This window comes from Pteronotus mesoamericanus, unplaced genomic scaffold, assembly GCF_021234165.1.
Source record: "Pteronotus mesoamericanus isolate MK-2021 breed Mesoamerican mustached bat unplaced genomic scaffold, CSHL_Meso_final contig_74, whole genome shotgun sequence".
Lineage (NCBI taxonomy): Eukaryota > Metazoa > Chordata > Mammalia > Chiroptera > Mormoopidae > Pteronotus > Pteronotus mesoamericanus.
This window is the reverse complement of record NW_026555247.1, coordinates 44,264,437-44,290,525: the sequence shown is the minus strand read 5'-3', so window position 1 is coordinate 44,290,525 and position 26,089 is coordinate 44,264,437. Positions and strand designations below refer to the sequence as shown.

The following is a 26,089-nucleotide window of genomic DNA, read 5'->3' as shown; positions in this document are numbered from 1 at the left end:
CTGGGTTAAGATCCAGTTCGTCGGATATTAGTGCAACCACACCGGTCTTCTGTAGTTGCTCTTTGCATGGCTGTGTTTTCCACCTTTGAGGCTGCAGTGCGCCTCCGGTAACATGCTTGGGGTTGGGTTATGTTTTTGGTCCAGTTTGACAATCTCTGCCTTTGATTGGCTTGTTTAATCCATTGCATTTACTGCTATTATTGATGCACATCTTCCATTTTACGTTTTTGTTTTCTATTTTCCTCACGTCCGTTTTGTTCCTCTACTTTATTGCTTTCTCTTATGTTAAAGGAATTTTTTTCTGACGGAGTGTTTGAATTAATGACTGTTCTTTTTTCCTTTTTACCTCCTGAGCGTTTGTTCCCAGGTTCATCACGTACAGTAGCTCCGTGACCAGCTTCAGCTCTGTGCCAGCTGCACGCCAACAATCCATACAAACGTTAGTCCTCCAGGGCCCCCCCCACCCCGTTCACGGTGTTGCATCAGACGTACTGCACACAGCAAGGTCCCTAACCCCGCGACAAGTGGCACCAACGACTGCTTTGCCGGCTGCCGCCATTGCCGTGCCAGGGTGGCTTTGCTCCACCTGCCGCTTCTGTGTTGTGACTGGCAGATGCGTTACAACCTGCTGTATTTCTATTACTTATATCCCAGTGTTACACTATATATGCATTATTCTGTACAATTGCTCTTTCGGTTCTGAGAAGGCAAAAACGATACAATTGTACTACGTTTTCAAATTACAGAATCACTTTTACTGGAACTCTGTCTTGTCATGCGGGTGCAGTCTCTGTCTGCGGTCGCTGGCTTTCACCTTGAAGAGACTCCTTCAGTGTTTCTTGTGAGGTGGGCCTGCGAGCGGCAAACTCTCAGTTTTTGTCGTGGGAAAGTCTCCATCCGCCTGTTCCTGAGAAATGGCTCTGCTGAACGTGGGGCTCCCGGGCGCCCACGGCCCTGGGCCGGCATCGTGGCTGCCGGGAGGCCCCCGTGGGCCTCACCGGGGTCCCTCGTACGTGACACACCATTGCGCTCCTGCCGCTCGCTTTCAGCTCTTCCCCTCGTCTTTGACCTTCAGCGTTTTTACCACGATGTGTCAGCTGGCGGGTGTCTGCCTTTCTCATTACTGAGCTTCTTGGAAGTGCAGGTTGTTTTTCCATAAATGTGTGGCATTTTCAGCCACTGTTTCCTTGAGCCGTTTTTCTCCACCGCCCCCCCCCCAGTTCCTCCGTAGCCCCCGATGCATCCACGGGCCTCTCCTCCCCTGAGGCCGCCTTTGTTTTCCTCGCTCCGGCTTCCCTGGGCTCTCGGCCGGGAGCGCGGACCTGGGTCTGCGACCGAGGCCGCCACGCCGGCCTCCCGCCCGTGCGCCCCGGCCGCCGACCCTGCTTCTTGACTCCGGGACTTCCGCGGGGCTCTCGTAGTTCCCCCCTCTCCCCCCGGTGCCTGTTGGGTGCGATGTCATCACCGGACACCCCTTTGCTGCTTCAGTCAGGCTTTACTTCTGCTCTCGGAACATGGGCCCAGCGGGCGTCTTTAAGGGCTTCCCTGGGGAACCCGACATCTGGCCTGTTTCTCCCAGGCAGTTTCGGTTGCAGGCTTTTTGGGGACATATGTGCCACGCATTCTTGCTTTTCTTGCATGTATCATAATTTTTGAGTGGAAACTAGACATTTTAAACAATACATTATAGCAATTTTTGGTATGGGTCCCCCTACACACACAGTCTGGGGCTTGTTACTGTTCGCTCGTTTCCTTGTTTAGCCAGTGGCTGGGTTATTTGGGTGAAGCCTCTCCCCTCCCCGGGTGTCCGGACCCCCTGCCGTGGCCCCCGGGGGACCCCCACAGTGGGGGTGCTGATGGGACCCCCTCTTTCTTTGGCCGCACCCCACCGATGAGCCGCACGGGTAGGGTCGCCCTGCTCTTCCCGGCGACGCCCTGGCGGATGGGCCCCCTGCAGCGGGACCCAGCGAAACCGCGGCTCCGGCTGGACCGGTCTGAGGCCCGCGCCGGATGCGGGCTCTGCCCTGCGGGGCACGTGCCGCCGTCCCGTTTCCTCCCGCGGCCCGGGCCGCACCTCTGCGGGACCCCGACTCCCCGCCCTGGCCGTCACCGCCGCCTCCGGGGTTCGCCAGCAGCTGGGAGAGGCCGGCAGGGTCCTCCCCTGAGGGGCTCGGGCGCAGCGCGGCCTGGCCCACGCCTTGACCTTGGGCCTCTGGCCTCGGAAGCTCTGCGAGAAAGCGTTTCTGCTGCTCTGCTCCCTACTTTGCGGTCACCTGCTACGGGGTCCCCGGGAACCGAACGCAAACGCCAAGGGGCTGGACCCCCGCCAGGGCCCGTGTCTCGGCCCCCGCGCCCCCCAAGGACGCGCCGTCACAGCCCGCGGCCGGCCAGCGCTCGCTTCCAGGCCGCTCCCCCGAACACTGCGTCCCTCACGTCCCTCAGCCGGCCTTTGTCTGGGGCCCTCCGCTCCAGGGCGGGGTTCTGGGGACACCCCCCCCCCCGCACCGGGGTGCGGGCCTGCAGCCACTGGGCAAGGCCGACTCCTCCGCGGGTGGAGGTGGGAGAGGGCGGGGGGCCCACGGGCAGGAGAGCAAGTCCACAGGCGGGTCCGTGAGCTGCGTGTCTGCGCCCAGAGGGGCCTGAACGCCCTCGCCCGCTGAGGGGACAGCCTCCCTTATTTGCTCGGCCTGGTTGGACCTGGGATTTTGGTCACAGCTGCGGGACCCCTGGGTCACGCAGGAGCCCGCACTCTGAGCCCCCGCCCAAGGGCCCTTCCTTTCCTGCTCCGTGAGGACGGGAGGGGCCGGCTTCGCGGGAAGGTGAGACAGGCAGGAGCTGCCACGAGGTTGGAAACGTTCACGGGTGGAGGCTGCGTCCCCCTGCCCCGCGGCTCCGCCCCCGGGGCCTGGCCGGGCCCCTCGCTCCCACCCTGATGCTCCTGAGCGCGCAGGGACCAAGGGCTGCTCAGGCCACGCTCCCTGCCTCACCGGTTTGGAGAGGGGGCGTGGCCTGGAGCCCCCCCAGGCCTGGGCTCACAGGGGGGCCCCCTGCTGGGCGGGTCGCCACCTCTTGGAAAACACCATTTCGTTTCTGGCAAGGTTTGAGGCTTGCACCTGTGAATGAACTTTTTCTTCTTGCACAATAATAGGGACAGCAGTTTTCTAATGGCAGCATGGTAGCTTTTTCCTTAAACTGGTGGGTTTATCTAAGTCTGTGGAATTGAGCCTGTTCTGCTGGCCTCAGACAGGGAGTCTGCGCTCCGGGTCGTCCCTTTTGGACCCGGGTGACTTGGCTTGTGCCCGGGACGCAGTGTCCGGGCGGCTCTGGCCGTGGGTGGACGGGGCGGCGCAAGACTGGGTTCCACGGCTCCCCAAACTATTTCTGAAATGTGTTTGGTTTAATAAAGGTCTTAACGCTAAGCAAGTTCTGCAAGGCACTTTTTCCATTCATTTGAAACCCGAGTGAATTTCAAGGGAAATTTGGTCCATGTGCTTCTGATTCATTACAGTAAATCATCAGGAGGCTGTGTCAGGAGCGTTTGATGTCCGGCAGACGGCCACCGTTTACAAGCCACCAAAGCCTTTCTTCTCCTCAGAGCAGCAGAGGACGTGGCTCGTCGCCAAAGTGTGAATGAACGGGAACCCTCGGCGACGACGCTGCTTCCCACCCCGGGCCAGCGCGCACAGGGCGGCCAGGGCCCCGGACGGCCCGGCCCCGGAGCCGCGGGCGGTGGGCGGGTGGCCCCGCGCTGGGAGGTGGGCGCTGGTCGGCACCGACCCCCCCCCCCCGGCTCCCCGCACCTGGACCTCGGGACTCAGACAGTGACCCTTATGGGTGTGTTTAAAAACCGGTAGCGCACACGCAGCACGAATGGACCACCCGGGCCGCCGCGGGGGCGCAGCTCAGCCGCCCGAGGCAGCCGCACGGCCGGGCGGCCGCCGCCCGCGTTCTTCATCTTCCCACACCGGGCTCTGGTCGCCGCCCCTGCCCCGGCCCCTCGGCCTGTCCCTGCGACCCTGACCGTGCAGGGACCGCCCTCGGCTGGAACCGCACGGCGCCGGGCCTTTGGGGCTCCGAGTGCAGCGGCCTGCAGGCCCGTCCCTGCGAGAGCCCCCTCCCCTGTGGGCCGAGCAGCCCCCCGCCACCGTCCCCTCCGCGTCTCCCCGCCGCCCCTTGTGGATGCCGGTTCGGGACGTTCCCACCACCGGCCACTGTGGGTCACGCCGGGGCCGCGGGGCCGCGGGTGTCTCTTCGGACGCCGCCTGGGTCCTCCAGGGCACGGACGTCTGGACGGGCTGCTGGGTCAGGCGGGGACTCCGTGTTCGGCTCTTCCAGACCCGCCGTGCCAGTCCCCACAGCGACGTCGCAGCCGGCACTGGGCAGGCACTCAGAACGTCCCCTGTGGGGGCCTCGGGCGGCTGGGACGCAGCGGGGCGGGGCCCGGGGGGCTGGGGGCCGCTCTGCCGGATGGCAGTTCCATCGGCCTCCTGAACCGGCTGAGTCAGGTCCACCGTGACGCTCGAAGGCTCAGTGGCGACTAAGAAGTCATGGGGCCTTGCTGTCTGTCACCGGGGCCCGTGGCCGGAGCCCATCACTGCCTCTGAGGGACCGAATGACCCCATGTGCTGTCACCTCCGGTCCTCATGGTCGGGCAGTGGACAGCTGGCCAGGCTGTGGGGCCAGGACAGGCCTTGGTGGACCCTCCTGGCGGTGTGATGGGCTGGGGTGGCCTGGGGGTCACAGGGCAGCAGGGATGTCGTCCCTGAAACAGCCACAGGCCCCACGGGCACACTGGCCGCACAGCCCCGGCCGCGGACCGTCTCCCATCCCTGCCACGCCGGCTTCCTCTGCGCACCGCACGGACCCTGGGCTGAGGACACGCGTTCTGCCACGGGGTGTCCTAGAGGCCACAGTAGCCTGTGGCTGGGGTCCGGGGGGGGGGGCCCTGCAGACGGGGGGAGAGTGGTCCCCAGGGAGCAGGGTGCTCCAGGCTGCGGCTGCCAGGCGGCCTCTGGGGACGGTCCCGAACACGGGCTGCCCCAGGCGACCCTCTGGCTCCCAAGGCCTCTCACCCCTGTTGATGCCGCGTCCAAGCCCGCCCAGCGGTCCCGCTTGTACGCGGGCCCCAGGGCGCACGGCTCGCCTTGGCTTGCGGGCCCTGCACTTCCTGGGCGGCCGCCCCATGCCCCACACCCGCGTCCCCCCGGCGTTTTGGCTCCTAAATGAACCACCTCGTATCCGAGAGCCCCGGCCGGAGTTTGGCCGGCCTGCCTGCCTTTTAACCCCAAGACCGGGTGTCGCCGCACACCCTGGCCAGGCCCCCAGCGGCCAGGGGAGCGCGGTGCTCGCTCAGCCCACCTCCTTTTGTCTCGCCGCCTGCCCCTTGTCACAAGGTTTCGCGACGACACCCGCGGAGCTCGTCCTGGAGCAGGACAGACACAGCTGCCACGGCTTCATTCCGGAGGCCTCACTGTCCCCTGTACCTGTGGGGGCAGCGTGAGAACCACAGACACAGGAGTGAGAGCGTGGCGCAGGGACGGGGCCTGGGGACCCGGGTGAGTCCCCGCAGGACCCGCCCTGACGGCAGGAGTGTGGTCCGTGTGCCCCGGGCTGCTCACTTTGGCCGAGGAACCGCCCAGCCTGGAGCAGGCGCCTCCCTGGGCCCCGGGTCGGGGAGGCCGAGTCCTGTCCAGTGAGGGCAGCTGTGCTCGGGGAAGGGGCCGTGAGAGGGCGAGTTCCCAGCGCGGGCCTGGCTGCCAGCACCTCTCATCTCTGCTCTGAGGGGACAGAGGGGGCACAGTGCCCTGCTCCTGGGCTGTTCTCCTGACAGGCTCCTGCCGGCTCCCCCGTGTTGGCAAAGCCAAGACTCTTCTCCTCAGGAGCCACAGAGGAACCGAGTCCTGGCCACTGGCCCCGGAGGGACTCGGGACAGAAGGACTCGGACCGCGCAGACCACAAGCTGGGAGCCCGGGCGGATGCAGCGACTGGCTGGTGTGTGTGTGGACGTGCGCCCTGCCCTGCGTCCTGCGAAGCCCTGGGCTCTGACCACCAGCGGCCCGAGAGCCAGGCTGGAACCACAGCGCCACACAGACATCCGGGGTTCCAACCCTTCTCAGAGCCTGTCCCCTGGGGACAGGTTTGTTGGCACAGTGTGGCTGCGGGACACCCAGGGACCAGGCACTCAGCGCCTGTAAAGCGGAGCCACCTCGGTGTCTGGTGGGCGACGTGCCTGTACCTCCAGGTGAGAAGGAATGGAGACCCCTGGGCTGGGTGTGAAATAATTTCACGCACACTGTTCGGGGGTCCAGCGGTCACCCTGCTGCACAGGGTGGCTCGGCCAACCCCAGGGCCACGTCCACCCAGAACCTCGGGGTGGGGCGGTGTCTGGAGACGTCGGTTCCTTAGGACGAGCCCGTCCTGGCGCTGGGTGCCTGTGGGGCGGGGGCGGGGTCCTCGTGCAAACGGGGAAACAGGACAGGGCGCCGGGAGGGGCTGCAGGCGCCCATGGCGGGTCTGCCCAGAGGGGCCTGGGGACCCTGAGCGCCCCGCGTTCCCCGTCACGCAGAGGGACCCCGTGACTGCACACACCCGAGAACGGCGGGGGGTCCTCTACGCGAGGGACCGGGCCCAACGAGGTTGCTGGACGGAACCGGCCTGGAGCCGCGCGGCCAGCGGGCATTTCTTGGCTTCCAGCGCCACCTGCTGGAACCCTCGGCAGCTACAGCGGCGGCGCCAGAGTCCCGTTCCTTCTCCCCGATCCTCACCGCCCTTCCAATGTCTCCGGAGGCGGCCCACAACCGCCCCCCTGAGCCAGGACGCGGCCCGCGCATCCCCCACTCTGGCCACCCATCCGCCCCCCCCGTCCCTCTGTCCCTCCTGGCGTCCAGGCCCCTCCACTCAGGCCAGGTCCCGGGACACTGGCTCAGCTCCGTCCCTCCCTCCTGAACTCGCCCCGCCCGCCTTCCCTCCGCTGCAGACGCGCGGAGTCCGCGGCGGCCAAACCCAGGGCCTCGGTGCGCGGGGCGACACGGCCGCCCAGCTCAAGTCCCCGCGCAATGAGCCCGGAGCCCGATGCCCGCGAGCCACAGGGGGCACCCGCCACCGTACCCCCCCCACCCCGGAACGCGCACACCAACCCCTGCAGGGCTGTCGGTGTGGCGCCCCGCGACTCAGGGGGGCGGGGATGGCCGGCAGTGCCGCCAAGCTGAGCGCCGCCCCGCCGGCCGCTTGGCCCCCGTGCTCGGCCGCTCTCACCTCCCCTTGCACCCCTTGGGGGGCGCCCGCGGAGCGTGCGGCGGAGGGGGACACGCACGTCCCAGGGTCCACGCACAGAAACGAGCCTCAGGTCGCGCGGGGCTAGAGCTGCCCCAGCCTCTGGCCCCCAAAGCGGGAACAGCCCGCAGCCCACAGGCTGGCCCTTCCCGGCGGAGCCTCCCCGTGAGGACCTGCTGCGCCCGGACTCCGTTCCCGCGGGGCGGACGCGGTCACCACCTCAAGGGTGAAACCGCCTCGACTTCCCGACACCAACACGGAGATGCCTGCCCAGCCAGGTCCAACTGAGACCGCCAGTCTCAGCGTGTCCCCTGGCACCAGGCTTCCCAACCCCGATTCCTGTGTGTCACAACGGGGTGGGGCTTAGGAAGACGAGGGTGCACCTCGCAGGAGCCCATGAAGCCCGGGTCAAGTGCGGCCCCGCCGCTCACTGCGTTCAGCCAGGTGGCTGGGGACCGGGAGGCCGAGGCCAGCCCAGCGGGGCCTCGGGAGCAGTGACTCCGGGCAGAGCCCGGGGCACAGCGACACCGTGTGGGCGGCACCGGGAGTGGCTCGGGTCTGGGCTGGCGAGCACCTGCGGGAATGCGCGGTCAGGCGGCAGGTGCGGGAGGCCCCAGTGTAGCCGGGAGCCTGTGCAGGCCGAGGGCACCTCTGGGGGTCCAGGCCCGACCTCCCGGGGACTGGGGGACGTGACACTCAGTGGGAAACTAAGAGAAAAGGCGCAAACAGACCCAGGTGCCTGGTGCAAGGCCTTAAGCCTCCTGCTCAGGGAGGGCCTGGCAGCCTGACGACCCGCCAAGGACGCCCAGGCTCCAGGCAGCAGGTGCAGAGTGTGGGGGCCAGGACAGCAGCTGGGGGCCAGGCCTTCCCACGTTCGGTCAAGAGCGTCTGTGTCTGCAACCTGAGCAGGCGGGAGAGCCGGGGACAGGCCGCTGGCCTGTGTGCTCGCAGAACGCAGTGTCCACGCAGATGTGGCTTTGCAGTCAAGGGCGATGTCATGGGTGTGAGGACAGAACCCTGCACACCAGCTCCCTGACACAGCCGGCGCCACAGGACCGGGTGGGACACGCACACGCACACGCACACGCACACGCGCGGCCTCAGTGCAGGGCTTTATCGGCTGGGCCAGAGCTGCCCTGCCACAGCGGCGCAGCAGCTCCCGAGCAGGGAGGCCGCCGCAGAGCACCCGATCGATGCACTTTCGCTTCAATTCTCGGGAACAGGGGAGAGAGGAATGCTTTACAGAAACGGAAGCTGGTTTGATATGACAATGAAATTTAAAAAACTGGAAGGGACAGGGAGGCGGCCCTGCCCGGAGGCACTCCTGCCACAGTGCCGGCGTCGGGGGACGCGCCTCAGGCTCCGTGCACCGGCCTTTCTGTCCCGTGGCCACAGCACAGCTGCCCCTGGGAGGCCCCAGGGCTCGCGCTACGAGGTCAGCTTGGAGTAGCTGGGTGGGGACAGCTTGCGTTTCAAGTACTTGAGGATGTAGAGCGGGAGGCAGCTGACCACGGTGACGGCCGACACCTTCCACACGAAGGCCACCGTTGTGATGAAGGCCACGTCTGTAAGGGAGACACAGGAAGGAGCTAGAGGCGGGTAGGGAGGCCGCGGCGCCCACCTGCTGCGCGCCCCCTGGAGGCACTGCCTGGCCCGGGAGGCGGCCCGCGTGGGCCTCCGGCCGTGCCTGCGTGCCAGGTGATGAGTTTTCCCAACAGGGAGCAGGCAACCCCAACCTCAGAGAGGGTGTGACCACGGCCACCCAAGGCCGGCCAGGGCAGCCGCTCGGGCACCGGGCGGCCGGACCCCACGACATGTCCAGGCTGCCCAGGCCCACCTTCCCGCCCTCAAGGGTGGCTGTGTGGTTGCAGAGCAGGGCGCATCCTTCCTGACCCTTGGCCTTGGGGTCACCACCGTGCTGCGCGCGCACCGTCTGGAGCTGCCTTCGATGAGAGGCAACCGCATACGGATGCTTCTGTCTCCCTCCCTTCTCTCTAAAACTAAATAAATAGGATCTGAAAAAATAAATAAAGACCTTGAACAGTCTCATGCAGGCCTGCAGCCACGTGCATTGGCTGGGGGGCGACACAGAGAAGCCACTCCCACACCCCGGCCGCAAAGGACAACACTGGGCACGAGAGTGACGATGGGTTTGATCGGTGTCAGGTGAGGGCGGATCGGAACGAGATGGAGAAAGGCCTGTGCTGGAGGCGTGGGACAGCCACCGCCTGACCCCGCCCAGGGCCTTGTCACTATCAGCTCTCGCGTGCAGCATCATGTGTCACCCGGTTGGTGCTGGCCAAGCTGGGCGGGGGGGGGGGGAGATGGCAGTGGCGGGGACGCGGGCGGAGGGAGCTCCACGCTGGCATGTGGCCGGCTGCTGGGTGCGCGGGACCCGCAGGGGCTGCCGTGGGCACCGGGTGTGTAGGGGCCTCCATGCCACATACTCAGTGTCTCTCTAAAAGCCAGTATCTTAATTTTACTATTACAAGGGGTTGAATCTTTCCCCTGATAAGTTTCTGTGTTTGAAGCTTTCTGGTGTGCATTTTACTGTGATCTATGATTTAAGACAATGTGTGAAGAGGTAATAAAAAAAATGTCCACTAATAGACAATTACCCCAGAACGACTCCAAGGCAGCTTACCAAAATACTCGTTCAGAAACGCGAGCGAGGCCACGTAGCAGCCCAGGCTGAGGAGCTCGGCCACGACCATCAGCCAGTGCCATGTGCGGACGGTCAGCGCCACCATCAGCAGCTCGGTGAGGACGAGGGCCGTGAACGAGATGGCCACGACGTGGACGAACTCAGACTCGAAGAGCACCAGCGCCCCGTACATGAGGACGCCGCCTGCAACACAGCGGGAGGGGGGCGCGGCATGTTAGGCGGCAGCGTTCTCGGTCTGGACAGGATGCTCCAGGGCCTCGCCCCGTGGCGAGGACAGACACGGCAAACGGATATCCACAGCACGTGGAGACGTGGCATGCGGGCTGCCCCACGCTGCCCACGGACTGCCAACTCCTTTAAAGCAGGTCATGAATAAGCATCTGCAGCAGAAGCCACCCCCGCTTCCCGGAGGGTACGTAACGGAGCCTCTCGATGCGGCCAGTCGGCTCGGCCTGGTCCTCACGCCCTGGGAGGCCTCTCGTGTGTTGGGAGCGTGACCCCGGGCGCCAGCGACCAGCGACGCCACATCCCAGCCCCCCCAGCCCTGCCGCCCACAAACGCGCGCCATGTGGTGAGCGTGCGTCACAATTTTCCCAGACGCACATTTAACTACAAATGAGTGGGTTTCCACGCGACAATCATCACTTCCAAGAAGTGCCAACCCACTGCCCTGTGAAGAGGCCGGAAGCCCCGCTCGGGAACAGGGCTTACGGGATCGAAGGCCAGTTCGGCCGCTGGAATCGAAGGGGCAGACAGACACAGCGCCGCCACAGATGGAGCCACCGCCTCTTACCTTGGTAAATGCTGATCACGACCCAGACGAGGAAGGTCTTAAAGGACAAGGATCTGCCCTGGGGAGAGAGGGAGGGAGCCGTCAGCGCCGAGCCTCCAGTGGCTCAGGGGCTCGGCCTGGTGACCGCCCCGACCCTGGCTCCCTGCCACCCTGCCACCGTCAGGCAGGCAGCCTGGGACAGAAGCCGTCCGACGGCAGGGGTTCTGGGCTGCGGGGCTGGTGCTCCGTCTGGGCCTGCACCGCTGCCTCACACCTCGGCCAGGCCGAGGCCGCCGGCTTCTCAGCTGTGAGTCTAAGCGTATTCGGGGCTCGAGGACTTTGTTCTCTGTGCGGGTTCAAGGAACGCAAGCCTACCGGACGGTCCCGGAGCCGCCACGGCCTGCGCTGGGAGGGCTGAGCAGCCCCGCCCACAGAGCGTGTCTTCGGGGCTGCAGAAATGTGCGTTCATAAAAACGTGACAAACTCAAAACTCCCTTCACGAACACTGTAACCTTAACGCACAGCGTTGGGCAAGTGGCTGAATCTTTGGCAGTTTCTGGGGTGGGCTTCTCCTCCGCAACGTCACCGCAGCCACGGTCTGCGGTCTCGGGGGCAGAACCACTTGCGCACACAGATGTGCTTCTGCGGCCCCCGCTGTAGGCAGGCACGAGGTGCGGCCCGGGGGCTGCAGCCCGAGACCCCCACACAGACACAGGAAGGGCGCACAGCCGGACGGCAGGCGGGGGCTCAGGACCCACTGGCTAAGTCCGCGGAAGAGCCGCCGCGGCCCGAGGCCGAGCTGCACTGTGAAACCCGAGCTCCCTTGCCAATGCCCGAGAAATGCGCGTGTGTTTGCCGGCATGTTTCCCCTTCTTAAAATTTAACTCAAAAGGAAAATACCAAAAATAACCGCAGGAAATAAAAACATGTCTGGAGGCACCAAAAAAGATTTAAAACCTGCAGGAAACCGCCTCACACGAACCCTGCTTCTCGCAGTGCGTTGTTTCTGAAGGACCCGGAGAGCCACAAGGGGCTGGGGGCAGCCCGGCCTCGGCCCATACCTTGGTGAGGTCCTTGTAGAGCTCCGGGTACAGCATGGCTGTGTCCGGCTTCACATCCTGGTCCAGCACCAGCGAGAACACCGGGAACATGGTGTAGATGGTCGCGTAGCTGAGAACCCAGAGCACAGCGAGGTCAGTGTGATGAGCGTTCCCGCATGACTGGGGGTTCGCCTCTGGGGTCAGAGGCCAAAGGTTCAAAAACTAAGCAGAACAAACACTTGGGGGCACCCGGCACGACTTTCCCTCAATCTGAACCCTTCTCCCCCAACGTGGCAACACGGTCGGAGGCCCCACGTGCACACAGGTGGCGGGACCCGGTTTCCCTTTTTCAGTAAACACCTTGGGACAGTGGTGGCTTCGCGTGCAGTGGTCAGATGTAACAGGGAGCCCGGGCCCTTTGACCGGCTGTCCCCAGCGGTGGCATCTCGCACACGGCAGCCCAGCCTCGGCCGGGACGGGGCGGGCACCTGGGGCTGAGCCAGGGCAGCCTTCCCCGGCCCTCCTGCTGCCACTCCGCTTCCGCCCCCAGGCCCGGCCACTGCGGATCCGCGCGCCATCTTATCCTTTTTCATCACGTCAGGCTGCCTGCACGCGTCACATCGCAGGCAGCCTGTGGGGGTGGCGCCTTCACGCGGGCGACTCCCTGGAGAGGCCTTGGGTGTTGCTGTGCCAGCACGTCCCTCCTTTGTCTGCGGCTGTGCCGGTACCACCTCCCGTGACCCGCTGGTCACTGAAATCCGGGTCACTCCCTGTTTCTCGTAATTGGGTTGGCCAAAAAGTCCATGTATTTTTTTTTTCCGTAAATGACATATTTTTCATTTTCACCAATAACTTTATTGATTTGGACGTTCTGAGTGTATCGGCTGTCTCCTGCCTGGGGTAACATTGCCTGTCCTCAGTTAACGTGCCAACTGGATCGCCATCAACTTCAACTGGTCTACCCGCCGACGGAGCATCGAGAAATCTGCAGCACAGAACTTCACAAACCACCTCTGACACATTTTGTCAGTCACAGCACCTTCTCCATGTACTGTGCAAATCTTTTTATTTTGCGTTTCAGTTGCATTTTTACCTTTCTTGAAATAATGAAGCCCAATATGTTGAAAATGTTGTATATTTTCTTCCACCTTCTATATTACAAGGGCTACACAAAAACTCACCAATTTGGTAAGTTTTTTTTTAACGCAAGCTGATAGGACAGTTGCCATGATACAGTCAAGCAAAATTGTTTCAAATGAAGTTAAAGACAACTAAGCACTACTAGAACCACAGCAGGGAGGAAACCAAAGGAACTTTTTGGCCGGCCCAATAGCTCCTGACGACACATATAATGGCTCTGCCGTGAAAACAAATTCTAATTTAGCGATAGAAGCACCAGAGGCACGGCAGACAGGGACACGTTGCCACGTTCGGCCAGCAAAGCGCGGCTCCTGTGTCGGCACCGCTCCACACGCCACGTGTGCTGGGCCCCCAGGCAGCAGCGGCGGCGGCCCCAGCGCCCCCGCCAGCACTTACCCCACCATGAGGAACCCCTGGTACAGCGGCACAGACGCGAAGTAGCAGACGGAGGAGAACACGGCCTTGGGAGGGGACGGGGCAGCGTCAGCCACAGGCCCTCCCACACCCCCGCGTGTCCGGCCGCCCGTGGGGCCCGGTTGCCAGCGCACCTGCATGGTGGAGATGATGAGGCCCCGGTGCATGACGAACTGGCCGAGCGCCGCTGACCGCTTGTAGCTGCTCCGCCCGTGTACCACGAGCAGCCGGCCAATGTGCCGGAACTGCGTGATGGAGAAGTCGGCCGCCAGCGAGGCCGCCCTGCCCTCCTGCAACGCACAGGCACCTCGCACACCGCGCTCCGCGGCGCACCGCCGGGCTCGGGGCCACCAGAGAAGGCTGGGGTCCCCGCCCAATGGCACAGGGCGGCCGCCGGGGCCAGGGGACCACTCCTCCCACGCCTCTCGGTATCAGAGAAGCTTGGCAGAGGCGGGAGCGCAGTGCTGCCTGGGGGCTGGCCTGGGACCTCGAGGCTCTCAGCACTTCCAGGACGACCATCAGCCCAAGTTCTCTTGCATTGAACGCCCCCGCCCGCCCGTCCCCTCACAAAGCCGCTGGGCGTCACGGAGGGAGGCCCCGACAGCGGCACACCAGGGTTGGCACCAGGAGCAGGGCAGCCCCGGGAGAGCTGTCCTGCAGCCCCGGGTCTTTCCGGGTGTGTTGTTATGTGAGCGCAGGAGACAAACGCCACGCCATGGCTCCCAGCCAGCTGGGAGACGCGCCATCCAAAAACGACCGTGTGCCAAGCATGAAAGGGAAGCTGCGGGTCCCGTGAGCTCCAGGCATGGTCGTTGAGGATGTGGTGATGTCCGCGGGGACCCGCAGGTCCTCAGATGACAGTGAGGACCCGGGAGGGGGCGGCCCTGACCGGCTCCGCTTCCTGCCTGCCTCTCGTGAAGGGGCTTGCCCACCCTCCTCCGCGCGTGGAGTGGCTAGGAGCGGGCTCTCGGGCTGTGCTGCCCAGATGCGCTCGAGACGCCACCATGAGGGGACGAACTCACCTTCCCTTCGATCCCGATCCCGCAGTCTGCGGCCTGGATCATGCTCACGTCATTTCCTCCATCCCCTGGGAAGCAGGAGCAAGTAGAGGGGAAAGAGAAAACCTACAGGTCCTGTTCTCTGCCACCAGCAGACGCTGTGTCAGGACGCCTGGCAAAGAGATGCAATCTACCCGGGGTGGGAGGGTGTTCTGCCTGTAAACTGCAGGACACCAGTTTCTCTTAAACTCTAAGGGGATCGCGAGGGTGTGGCCCCAGGCACAGGGCTGGGGGGGCTGGCAAAGGGGTGCTCACCGACGGCACAGGTGCGCCTGTGCGTGTGCTGTTGCAGCAGCCTCACGATGCGGGCCTTCTGCGTGGGGGAGCAGCGGCAGCAGACCACGGCCGGGCACTGGCAGGCCAGCTCTGCCAGCTCGTGTTCGTAGTACCGCAGGCACACCTGCAACACGGCCCGGTCGCCGCGCCCGCAGCCACGTGGCCGCACGGCGGGGCCGGTCACACAGTCAGAGGTGCGCAGGCAGGCGCCTTCAGCCAGGTGGCCCCCGCCCCGGGAGGTAAAGCTGGCACGTGCCAGGCAGAGACACGGGCGGGCGGGCGGACACACACATGCTGGACTGGGACCAGCCTCACCTCCAGGGAGTCCCCAGATATGACGAGCGCGCAGTCGTGCTTCCTGCGGAAGGCGTTTAGCTCCAGGTGGGCCTCCCCACGGTTGGCCACCTGCACCAAAGGGGGGGGGGCGCAGTGTCGAGAGCAGGCCCCGGCACACAGACCCTGGCTGCGCGTCACTGACGCCTTCAGACACGGCCCTGGAAACCGAAAGGCGCTCGGCCCGTGAGGCAGGGGGCGGAGCCCCGTGGACACACAAGTCACGTTTTCTGACCTGCAGCACTTGAAGCACCGCAGCCGCGATGCACCACAGTGCACAGAGGTCGCCTGCTTGTCTGGAAAGAGACACCAGGCCCCCGTGCTGACGGCGGCCTCCCCGCCTGTCCCCACAGCACCCCGCTAGCGAAGAGCCTGTGGCACAGCCGCACGGTGACGCGGGGCCCTGGGAGCCGAGCTCCTGGGCAGAGAGAGGGACAGGCGACCGGGCCAGGCCTCCACCAGCCGCGCGGCGTCCCTGGTCCGAGCCACAGGGCTCCTCCTCTCAGGTCGCTCGGGCTGGCAAAGGGCAAAAGCGTCAAATCAAGCTTTTCAATGTCATTGTTTAAGTCACTGTGTCCATTAACTTTAGCATGGACACACTTTAGACACCAACATACTGGTTTTGACATTCTTTCTGGGGAGATTTTATGGGGCATAAAAAAAATGATATATTAGAGGACTGAAATAAATTAAAAGTTTCATATGTGGTCCAAATTAACCTCAGATTTGTCTTTAAATAGGTAGGCTTTATTGTGGAAATCTTAATTTCTGGTGCTATAACACTGAAAAGTCAACAAAAATTGATCTCAAGTTTTATCAGAATCGTTAATAATTTAATTGCAAATAGTCGTCTGCAGGGCCTAATTTGCGATTCTGATGCCTCGACATAAACTGCATTTACATGTAAATTATATTCCATAACTGCGTCTGTAGGTGCGCATGCCGCATTCCGAGCAGGCGCAGAGGCAGGCACTGTCTGCTCACCCACCATCCATCAAGACCCCGGGAACTTTTATCTTTCATTGGAATTAAATGTAGTCGTCAGTACTGCGTACAGTAAACACATAAACTTAATCATTTCTATCAATTTTCTTCGAGCCGACCGAGGGAGAGCACGCGCTGTGACAGCGGTGGCAGGCGGAGCCGCGCTCCTGGTCTGCGTCGGGAGCCTCCGCACCCGTGTGACGCGCGCGACTGCGGGGACGGGGTTCTCGTGGGCGCGCGCCTTTCCAGCGGGACAGAAACGCGCCGCAGCCCGTCTGCTCGGAAGCGGGCGGCGGCTGTACGAGCAATTCCAACGGGGCAGCGGAAGCGTGCGCGTGTGTTCAGGCAGACCTTGCTCCTATCGAAAAGGCCGCTTTTGATCACAGTTAATGGAACTAGAAGAAGTCAATTTCTAATGCTTTCATACACTGAGTAAGAAAACCCCAGTATTTCTCTTTTAAAACGGACACTTGGTCATGTGTGAGGAGCAGCGTCCCCCTTCTCGGAGGCGCACTGGGGTTCGCCCGTCGGGTAAGACGTTCAGAATCTGGGACAGGGACTTACGGGCCTGAAGATGTGGACGTCCTGTGCCCTGGACACCAGGTGCGAGCTCTTGGCGATGCAGGTGGCCGTCTCCAGCTTGTCACCCGTCAGCATCCATATCTAGGAAACAGTTCACACCGGTGACCCCCAGCCCCCTTCCTGTGTCCCTCCCAGGGACGCCACGGCCCACATTTGCAGCACTCGCGGGCGCGGCCGAGTGGCCACCGGGGGCAGAGTGAGAGCGAGCCGTCGCGGGGCGGAGGGAGCCAGCCGCCAGGAGCAGATGCGGTCCGTTCCCCTTGCAGGAGGTCCCTGGCACCGTCAGAGCCACGGGGACAGGAGGCAGACGGCGGGAGCAGGGGCTGCGGGAAGGGGACGGGAGCTCGGCTTCATGGGGACAGAGTGCCAGGCTGGCAGGGAGAGCAGCTCTGGAGCGGGACAGCAGCACAGCACGTGTGCGCCAGCGAGCCGGGCACTTGGCCACGGCGAGGTGGTGGAGCTGGCCACGGCAGCAAAGTCCCTGTCACACTGCTTCAGAAAAGCAGTGGCCGCAGAGTGACGTGCAGGCTTGGGGCCGAGACCCGGGGCGCATCACAGGGCGGCGCTCACGCAGCCCTGCAGCCAGGCCCTCTTCCAGCTGCCTGGCTCTCGGCTAGAAACTGGGGCTCAAAGTGGGTGAACAGGCGTAGCTAGGCTGGAAGCTGTATCGAATAAAACCTTTAAATCACACACACACGCACATGTCATGTATATAAACGTCCCTAGAGTAAGTGAAAAGAAAGCGGAACCAGGACTTTAATGTATAACGCGAATGGTCTGTTTATTTTTGTAACAGCAAAAACGTGTAGTGACTTCTCATCACCTGAATTTTCAGCCGCCTCACCCGTCACACACAGACATGCGCTTTTGGAAGCGGAGACAGAAAAGTCAAACGCACGCTAGTTCTCCGGATGCACCGCGGCTCCTCCCTGCCCTGCGGTGTGTGCTGTGTGCCCCGCACAGCATGCACCTGTCCTGAGCCCGGACCCGAGGCTGGACGTGCAGGGAGCGCGAGGCTGCGGTGGAGGCGCGGGAGCCAGGCCCGCCCGCCGGGGGCCCACCCGCCGCCCGGGGGTGCCCATCGGCCGGAGCAGGGACTTGGGTTTCAGGGGGCGTCACAGGAAGGATGCTCCCTTCAACCAGAAGAGAAAATAAGGGAGACTTCCCCGGTTGAGCGAGAACTGATGTAAACGCTCAGGTCTCTGCACGAGGAGCGCCCGCCCCTTCACCTCCTGAGGGCCCGGCCCGGACAGCGGGGAAAGGACGGGCCGGAAGTGTTTGGAAACGCGTAAGAAAGCGAGCAGGGTCCGCTGGTGACAGCCCCGTCCCCTCACCCCTGGCAGCCAGGTCTGGGGCCCCGCCAGGTCTGAGAGTGAGCGGCTCACTGAACCCCTGCCCATGAGCTCACGCCCCCGTCGCTGCTGTTTCGCCCCCGCCCTTATTCTAAACGCCCCTGGGCCTCCCACTCCCTCAAGGGGCAGCCCCAGCTCCGAGGTGGCACCGGGAAAGCTCTCCCCACCGGTGACTGAGCTTCCGGCCCCCTAGGTGCATTCTGGGAAACCAAGCCCCATACCAGGAAGCACCGGGCAGCAGGTGCAAGCTGGTACCTTGATGCCCGCGTTGCGCAGCAGCTCCAGCGTGGGCCGCACGTCCGCCTGCAGCCGGTCCTCCACGCCCGTCAAGCCCAGCAGCTGCATCTCACGCTCTAAGCTCTCCACCGCTGCGGCCACCTTCAGCGCCCGGTCATGCACGCTCAGCCTGGCCTGCGTGTAGCGGCTCTGAGGACAGACGGGCTGTGCTGTCCATGATTCAGGACTCGGGACTGGGAGACACGCAGGGCCTGAGAGGTGCCTGCTCCCAGCGGCTGCAGCAGAGAGCGGGGCCTAGCTCCTGCTACCCCTGCTGCGGCCAGGGGCCTTGGTGCCGCCCAGGCAGAAAGGGCCATCCTGGCAGCAGCTCCAGGGCCACACGTGCCGTGGGCGTGCGGGGAGCCCGAGCCTGCTCACCTCGAAGTCCTGGTACTGCTCCTCCGTGAGTGCCCTCTTCGCGACCACAAGGGTGCGCAGGCCTTCGCGGGCCATGTTCCCACACTGGAAGAGAAGGTGCAGGTCACCGGGGCCTCTGCGTGGCCAGGGCCACTGCAGGGCTGGGGCCCCGTCCTCCGCACTCGCATCTCTGCTCCCAGCCCCTGGGTCCCCGGCCCGCGGGCTGGCGCCTGGAATCGGGAGGCGGCTTGCTGTCCCACACACGGTCACCCCAGCCCACATGCTGTCCCTGCCCTCCTGACCTCTGGGGACAGGAACAAGGTTGCACGTGGGCTTAGCGTCACAGTGTGGCTCTCCTGGTGACAAGCACCGTTCTTGCCCGCCTCAAACCAGGGTTTTTTAAAACGGCATTGTGAGCACATCAGCCACACTGTCCCCATGCCAGCCACCAGCTGCCTGTGCAGCACAGGAGGCTGATGCGGGGTGGGGGGGGGGACGGACAGGAGCCCCCACAGGCAGTGAGGTCTCAGCAAGGACGAACGCTGCAAAATGTTTCTACGAAAACACACGTGACTGGAAACATGGCAGGGAGAGCTGACGGCGGGTCCCGGCTGGGGGACAGGGTCCCCAAGGCGTGCCCCCGCCCTCCTGCTCCCCCGCCCTCACTCCTGACTCCTAGTGGCAGGTCCGGGGTGCCTGGCCAGCCTGCCTCTGGACGGAAGGCGCTGACTGCCCGCTGCTCTGCGTCCAGGATGCGGCTCTTGTGCGTCTGCACAGACGCCACCCGCAGCTGTGAAGGGCGGCCCTTCTCGGTATTGGATGGGGGAGAAGTGTTGGTGCCTTCTGTTGTTGTGGGTTTTTTTTGGTGGTTGTTTTGTTTTTTAAATATTCGGAGAATACAAGTGGGTAGCCAACGCCCTGGCAGGTGTGTCTGAGGTGGAGGAGCCTGGGCGGCCGGACGGGCCCCCAGCAGGCTGAGCCTTTGGGCTGAGAGCCTCACACACAGACTGGGTGGCGGTCAGAGTCGTCCCGGGAAGATGCGGCCATGGGGGCGGTAAATGCACAAAGGGTCGTTAATGAAGTGATCTTTGTGAAAGGCAATCTGACATTATCTGTCTGTCGCAAGGCATTTATTGATTTGACCTCATAAAGCTAAATAAATTAAACAAGTATTTTATAATTAATTGCACATCATTATGACCAAAAGTAATTTTTATGGCATTTTGCTAGGTCTTCAGGGAATTTAATTTATTCATGTCCCTGATTAAATTCCAGTGCCGGAGGAGCTATTGATTCATATTGCCAATACCAGGGCGAGGGTGTGGCCCTGGCGGACAGAGGCTCCGCATCCTGCGGGGGAGGAGCGCACTCGCCAAAGGCTCCATTCCTGCTGCCGAAACCCAGCTTCCGGTCCCTATGCAACGTAAACAGCCCCCACCAGAGTCTCGGGGGCTGAGGCCAACCGTGTCTGTTCAGGGGAATGTGATGAAACACCGCCTTGGTCACGTTTCTATCTCACCTTCCATTTTTAAAGCAAATCCCACATACAAATTAGAAGTAGATTAAAATCTTCTTGTGAATAACTTACGTTATAAAATGGAGGTATGAAAGTGTACCTTTGGTTATATGTACATAATTATTTCAGAATCCTTAATGAGTGGTTAGCACCGCCGTCTACTTTTTCACTGATGTAAAAACAAAATTCCCCTCAAGGATCTGCTTGCACGGGGCGGGGGCAGCACCCCCACCAGCCCCGGGGCAGGAGCTGTCCCCGCAGAGGGAAGGGCTGGGCACGGGGTAGCCCCCATACCCCCACCTTCAGCTGCAAGAGGCGGGAGACCCGGCCGCCCTCCGCTCGGTGCAGGAGCACGGCTGTGGCCCACCCGCCCAGGTCTGAAATCTGCGCTGCGGTTCACCCCGGGCACCGGGGCTCCCCCATCCGCCGCGCACGTTGGCGCCAGGGAGCAGTGCTACCTCCTCCTCCAACCAGTCGTTGTACTGGACGACGGCGGCCATGACGGTGTCGGCGCCTTTCATGTAGAAGGTGATTTCGGCTGTGGACTCGTCCTGCCAGGGAAGGAGAACACACAGGTGCGCTCAGGCCATGCTGCCCACTCCCCCCGGCCCAAGGGACAGCGGCTCAGGCAGGCCCGGAGCATTGCCCTCTGTGCCGAGCCACCCCTTTCCACGCCACTCCACGTCCTCGACCCCAGGCGGCAGAGAACGGGGACGCGGCCGCCCACCCCGAGGTGCCGCGCTGCTCTTGGAATAACATGCTATTGGGAGGTGCCTTGGGCTGCAAGGTCGACGTGGACCCTCTCAACGTTTCACAGTCTGATTGAATGAGCTTCCTTGTTTAGCCAACTTCCAACACAGAGCTTTGGCACTTGTTGGAAAATTGAACGGTGATGTATTTCAGCTACTCTATGGCCACAAATCATTCCTATGTTCCAGTCACGGGCATGGGCCCGCCGCTGGGAACAAAGCAACCTGGGGAGTGGCGGCCGGGAGAGCCGTGCCTGGCTGTCGCAGGAAGGACCTCTGCTGCCGCCCGCGAGGGCCCGCTTCGCAGCGCCCGTCACTGGTGTAGAAGAGCCCCGTGCAGGGACAGGCAGCACCTACCCGGACGATGACACCCATGCGCTTGCTCTCCGACGTGAAGGGGAACGTCTGCAGGACGCGGTAGGTCAGGATCTGGCCGCAGGGCGTCCGCAGCTGTATGGACGTGAGGTCTCTGTTGACCAGCGTGAGGCCAACGCTCTCCGTCCACTGCACCAGGGCCACCTGGAGGAGGCCAGCGAGAAGTGAGGCCACCGTCTTCCCGGGAAGGGGGCAACAGGCTGGTGGCCAGAAAGCTGCCGCGAGGTGACCGGCTGACACGCTTACTGCGCCGAGAACATGGGTGTTCTCACGGCCGTGTCACACACTCTCGTTTAGTGCCACCTCTGCAGGCCCACAGCAAGCAGAGTGACAGAGGCCCTGCTCTTGCTTCCCAAGACAAAGGCGCAGGGGAGCGCAGGCAGCTCAGCTGGCCACTGGGGCCAGGGCTGGGGTGGGCCGAGCATGGGGCCAGGCTTTCCAAGGCCCCTGCTGATGGCCCCGGACTCCCTCTGTCCATCTGGCCTTTTGCTAAAATGAGCCAAGAACTGCGGATTGACTGCTCGGCTGCCGTGTCCAGTGCACACTGCCCGCCCAGGGGGCTCCATTCCCTACACGCTTTTTGGAGCCTTGTCAAGGTCGCGAGGGGAACAGGACGGCTGTGTTGTGCTGAAGACACATCCCTGCTTATACAGTTTCAAACTGCAACTTCCCTTTCTCTTGTGTGCACTCAGTGCCCCTGAAGTCACCTTCTATAAGTTTCCGCTATTTTGAAAGTTCACCAAATAGAGCTGGCTGCTGGAAGGGGTCATTTCAGAGAAGCAGGAGTGGAATCATGACAGCACTCCTGCATTTTTACTGGCTTTGGTCACAAAGTCAGGAATGAGTCCCTGTAAGGAAGGGCTAGGGAGGGGCCCTCCAGCGACTCTGCCCCACCCCAGGTCCCCCACCTGAACCCGCCCCAGGACAGACAGAGCGGCCACTTCCTTCGGCCACGGTGCACCGGTCATTCCCCTGCCACGTCTCCTCTGGTCTGACTCCCTGAGCTGCGCCCCACTGCCCCCCCGAACCTCCCAGCGGGCCTGACAGCCACGGCCCCCACCCCGTCTGCCCTGCAACCCGCCTGCCTGGCTCCCGGTGCTGCGCCCGCGCTTCCCCTCCTCTAGGACACTTGCTCCAGTCCCGTCGCCAGAGCTGCCATCAGCTGGCTTGTGAGCCTGGGCTGTCGGGCTGCTGTCACCGGCCCCAAGCGGCACCCTCACTGCAGACGAGCCGCCCACGCAGGGCCAGGGTCCGGGTCCTCCCGGCCCAGCAGGCGGCCGAGCAGGTGCCACTGCAGGGGGCTCTAACGGCGACCCTCCGTGGCTGTCGGGGGGGACGGAAGGCAAGAGGTGTCCTCGTGGAGGGGACCTCTGCTCAGGACCTAAAACCACTGGTCCAGTGTGAAAACGTGCTCCCCAGGCTGCAACCCTAACCCTCTGGAGAGACAAGATCATGCCCAGCCCACCGACAAGCCGCAGGCCCTGCCGCTCACCCGGCCCGGCCGTGTGCTGGGCTGCCCGCCCGTGGGAGGCGGCCGCGCTGGGAGACACCTGCCCCTCCCCTGTGCCCCGGCAGCTCAGCTCCCCCACTTCCGTGGGAAGGGTATGAAATGGGCAAATCGGTACTGCTGTCTATCTTGTGAGCTATTTCAGTAATATCTCTGCTCTCCTTTTCCAGAAGGTAACCTCTACAGACAGCAACAAATCCAATGTTTTTAGACGGCTGCCCACAGGCTCCAGGGCCCTGCAAATGCCGCGCGTGTCCACATGGCTCCGTAAAAATTAGAACAATCATCCTTTTCATTTTCAGAGAAGAAAATTCATGTCAGGGACTTCCTACAGGTTACTAGGACTTCATAATGTTCTGCGACATTTTAGTCACTGCAGAATTTCCAAAGTAGGCAGAAATTTTAAAACAGCACAATTTTAAATATAAGATTAGCAGTTTCTACTTAGTTCTAATGATCTCTGAGTCATGGAAACCCCTCTCTACTGTGAATTCCTAGTTTAAGACTCGAAGTGTCACAACATATAAAAATCCTATGTGCTTTCAACAAAATTTGTACTGATTTTTGGCAGGTAACACAGTACATGTGAAATAAGTATTTTTAAGTATTTTCTGTGGCTGGTTAGATTACTTTACAGAATTCTGAAGAACCCAGGGTAGAAAAAGTGTGCAAGAAAACTATATAAAAATACTAAGACTGTATAGGAATTGGGCAAATTAGTTTAATAATAAATTTTTATCAACCTAAAAATCAAAAAATAGTATAAAGTTATATACAACTACATTTTAACTTGAAATCTTACCATACTTGAGATTTTATCATTTCTGTTTCCTGTAGATTTTAAAAATTATTTCATTTTAAAATTCTGGCAAAAATAACTGGAAATTGGCAGACCCAATACTCCACTTGGAGACAAGAAAAAACTGAATGGCATTGCCTCTCGTGACGGGTCCAAGCCTCAGCAGCTGTGCTAGAGAATCCGACCCAGGCACAACCCAGCTGGTGGAGTCAGACAGCGCCGACTTGCCTCCCTGCGGCTGGGACTGACTAGCAGGCGTGCTGAGCTGTGCGGACGCACGAGGACCAGACACGCGGCCACGAAGGGCTCTCACCCTGTTTTACGGCCCGTCGCTCAGGCCCACACTAGGCTCTGTCACACTGCCTCCAGCCCACGCCAGGGCACGCCCGCCCGCGCAGGGGCCGCCACGGGGACACGGGGCCGACTGACCTCGTCAGGGCTGGAGGCCTGGTAGGTACGGCTCTCGTCGCTAAAGTCCTGGTCCGCCTCCGTGTACTCGGTCTCCCCCGTCATGCTGGCTCGCGACTCGTACACAGGCGTCACGTTGTGGCACAGGGCGATGGCCTTCACTGCTTCGTAGACACGGCTGCTCACGCTTTTTCTGACCCTGGGGCCGGAAGACGGGGCTTTTCTTGGTGGAGTTGAACTGGTGGTGTTTCCGCCAGGCTGAGCGAGCAGCTGTGAGACACAGAGTCACAGGATCAGAGACAAGGCCTTGCTGACACAGGCTCTGTACACGTGCACCCTTTCTACAAGCCCACTGGCCAGGGCAAGGACCGCGGCCGGGCTTTGCCTGGCCTGGTCCTGGCGTACGCCTGTGCCCCCAACCGGGAGGGTCGGGGTTCGTCCGACCGCACACAGCACTGTGGGCGTCCCCACCGGCCAAGGACACCCAGGTGTTCGCTGCAACTGACGCTCAGCATCTGACAGTGTCCTTTTACTTGGGTCACTCGAACCGTGGTGCAGAGCTATTTGCTAAGTCCTTCATAGCTGCTACTTGTTTGCTGCTTCTAAAAGCAGGGTAAGTTTGAAGACCAAGTAGAATGGCCTATTATACTCACACCCTCTCTGACTTTTCTTCACAAATGCTCTACTTAAGGTGGTAGACACCTTCACTAGACACAAGTCAATCCGGCTGGCAACCATCTCTACAGCCGGTGTCCAGGGCTGTGGGTCAGAACAGCCGCACACGGAGCCGCTGCACCCTGCGGAAGCGCGCGCCCACCTAGCACAGGGATTTGCTCTGCTCTCCTCACGTTCGGCTGGCTCAGGGCCTCGGCCCACCAGCCCAGCCAACCAGATGACTTCCATTCTTTGCCTCCTGCTTGGGGAAGGGGGAGGGGACACGCCCCCTGACCCCACAGGACTGTCAGACGTTCTTCAGTCAGTTCAGGCTCCCTCGTGACAACCCTTCTTAGAAACCAAGTCTGTTGCTTTTGGATGGGGCGTGCAGAGCCACTGAACCGTGACGACTCTGCCCATCAAATTGCAGTGCTGCTAATGGAGGGTTTAGCGCCTCCGCTCAGCTGGCGCCCGTCAGCACGTCAGCCCGCATCTGCGCCCTGTTCCCGCCGCCGCTGAGCGGGGGCTCGCTGACGCCCGCCTTCAGAGTCACGCTAGCTTACCAATGGCGGCATAACTTCATTTCACACAAACTCCATTACGGATTATGCCCGCTATTGCCAAATGCTTCCAGTGGGGGAATGTAATCACGTTATAAAACATTTGCGTATGTTACAGCTGACCTAGTAGGCTGCTGTCATCTCAATAATGAAGAACGTGAGCAGTAATGTCCATTTCACATGAATGTACGGTCTAACCAGGAAATCAAGATAGGTTTCAGTACACAGAATTTTTGAGGTCCTCTTAAATGGATAAAATGTTACACATTTGTATTTTTACAAAATGTGCTATGTTTTTTGCATTTTTTTCCTAACAAAATCACTTATTTAGAGCTGGTACAATCATATTCGTATCCATGAAGAATAGAAATTAGTTTTTAAAAAGGTACATGTCACTTGGTACCTTCCATCCCACCACAGACTGTCAGGAGAAAAGACTTTTAGATTTTTTCTCCATGAATAAGTATTCTGAATTAATACACACCCGCATGGCAACGAACGACCCCTGAATTGACGAAGCACACAGTTCTGAGGGTGCGAACGTGCGGTGTAACCCATGCTGACCGGGGTGCTGCAGGGGGCGCAGGTGCGCTTGCGCCGACGACGGGCTGACCGCCTGGAGCCTCATCAGGGTGGGAAAGCCACACGCACGTCCATCCAGCCTGAGCAGACGTGGAGTGAGGAAGTGGAGGACAGGGCGCGTGAGTGTCACTGGGAGGCCACTGGGGGAAGAGGAAGGACAGGCCTGCAGTGCACGGTGCCCGTGGACATGAGTGGCAGGGGCACTGGGCTCCGAGCCTACGCTACTTCTGTTTATTGAAAAGGTGAAAAAACAAAAAATGTATAAGGAAGTTTTATCACTAAAGAAAAACAGAGGGGTTTTTAAGAGATGTGATGAAGCATTATTCTACAGTATCCTGAAAACACCCTTAACTAATTTTCACAAGTAGCCAAAACTTTAACAGGAGTAACTGTGTAGAGGCCACTGTGCCCTGCTGGA

The 26,089-nt window shown here is 61.6% G+C and overlaps 1 protein-coding gene across 1 annotated transcript in view; it reads right to left on the bottom strand.

The window, feature by feature from the left end:
• Positions 1–8,530: 8,530 nt before the first annotated feature.
• ATP9B (ATPase phospholipid transporting 9B (putative)) overlaps positions 8,531–26,089 on the bottom strand; it is a 114,353-nt gene continuing 96,794 nt past the window's right edge. The window contains exons 15-29 of the mRNA XM_054583795.1: positions 23,897–24,145; positions 21,144–21,305; positions 20,496–20,588; positions 18,543–18,626; positions 18,144–18,314; positions 16,519–16,617; positions 14,953–15,042; positions 14,617–14,761; positions 14,326–14,390; positions 13,438–13,593; positions 13,286–13,350; positions 11,771–11,879; positions 10,731–10,788; positions 9,917–10,120; positions 8,531–8,837 (exon numbers count right to left, since the gene is read on the bottom strand). Of these exons, the coding sequence (XP_054439770.1) occupies positions 8,701–8,837; positions 9,917–10,120; positions 10,731–10,788; positions 11,771–11,879; positions 13,286–13,350; positions 13,438–13,593; positions 14,326–14,390; positions 14,617–14,761; positions 14,953–15,042; positions 16,519–16,617; positions 18,144–18,314; positions 18,543–18,626; positions 20,496–20,588; positions 21,144–21,305; positions 23,897–24,145 (1,887 nt within the window). The 3' untranslated portion in view covers positions 8,531–8,700. The remainder of the gene's footprint in view (positions 8,838–9,916; positions 10,121–10,730; positions 10,789–11,770; positions 11,880–13,285; positions 13,351–13,437; positions 13,594–14,325; positions 14,391–14,616; positions 14,762–14,952; positions 15,043–16,518; positions 16,618–18,143; positions 18,315–18,542; positions 18,627–20,495; positions 20,589–21,143; positions 21,306–23,896; positions 24,146–26,089) is intronic.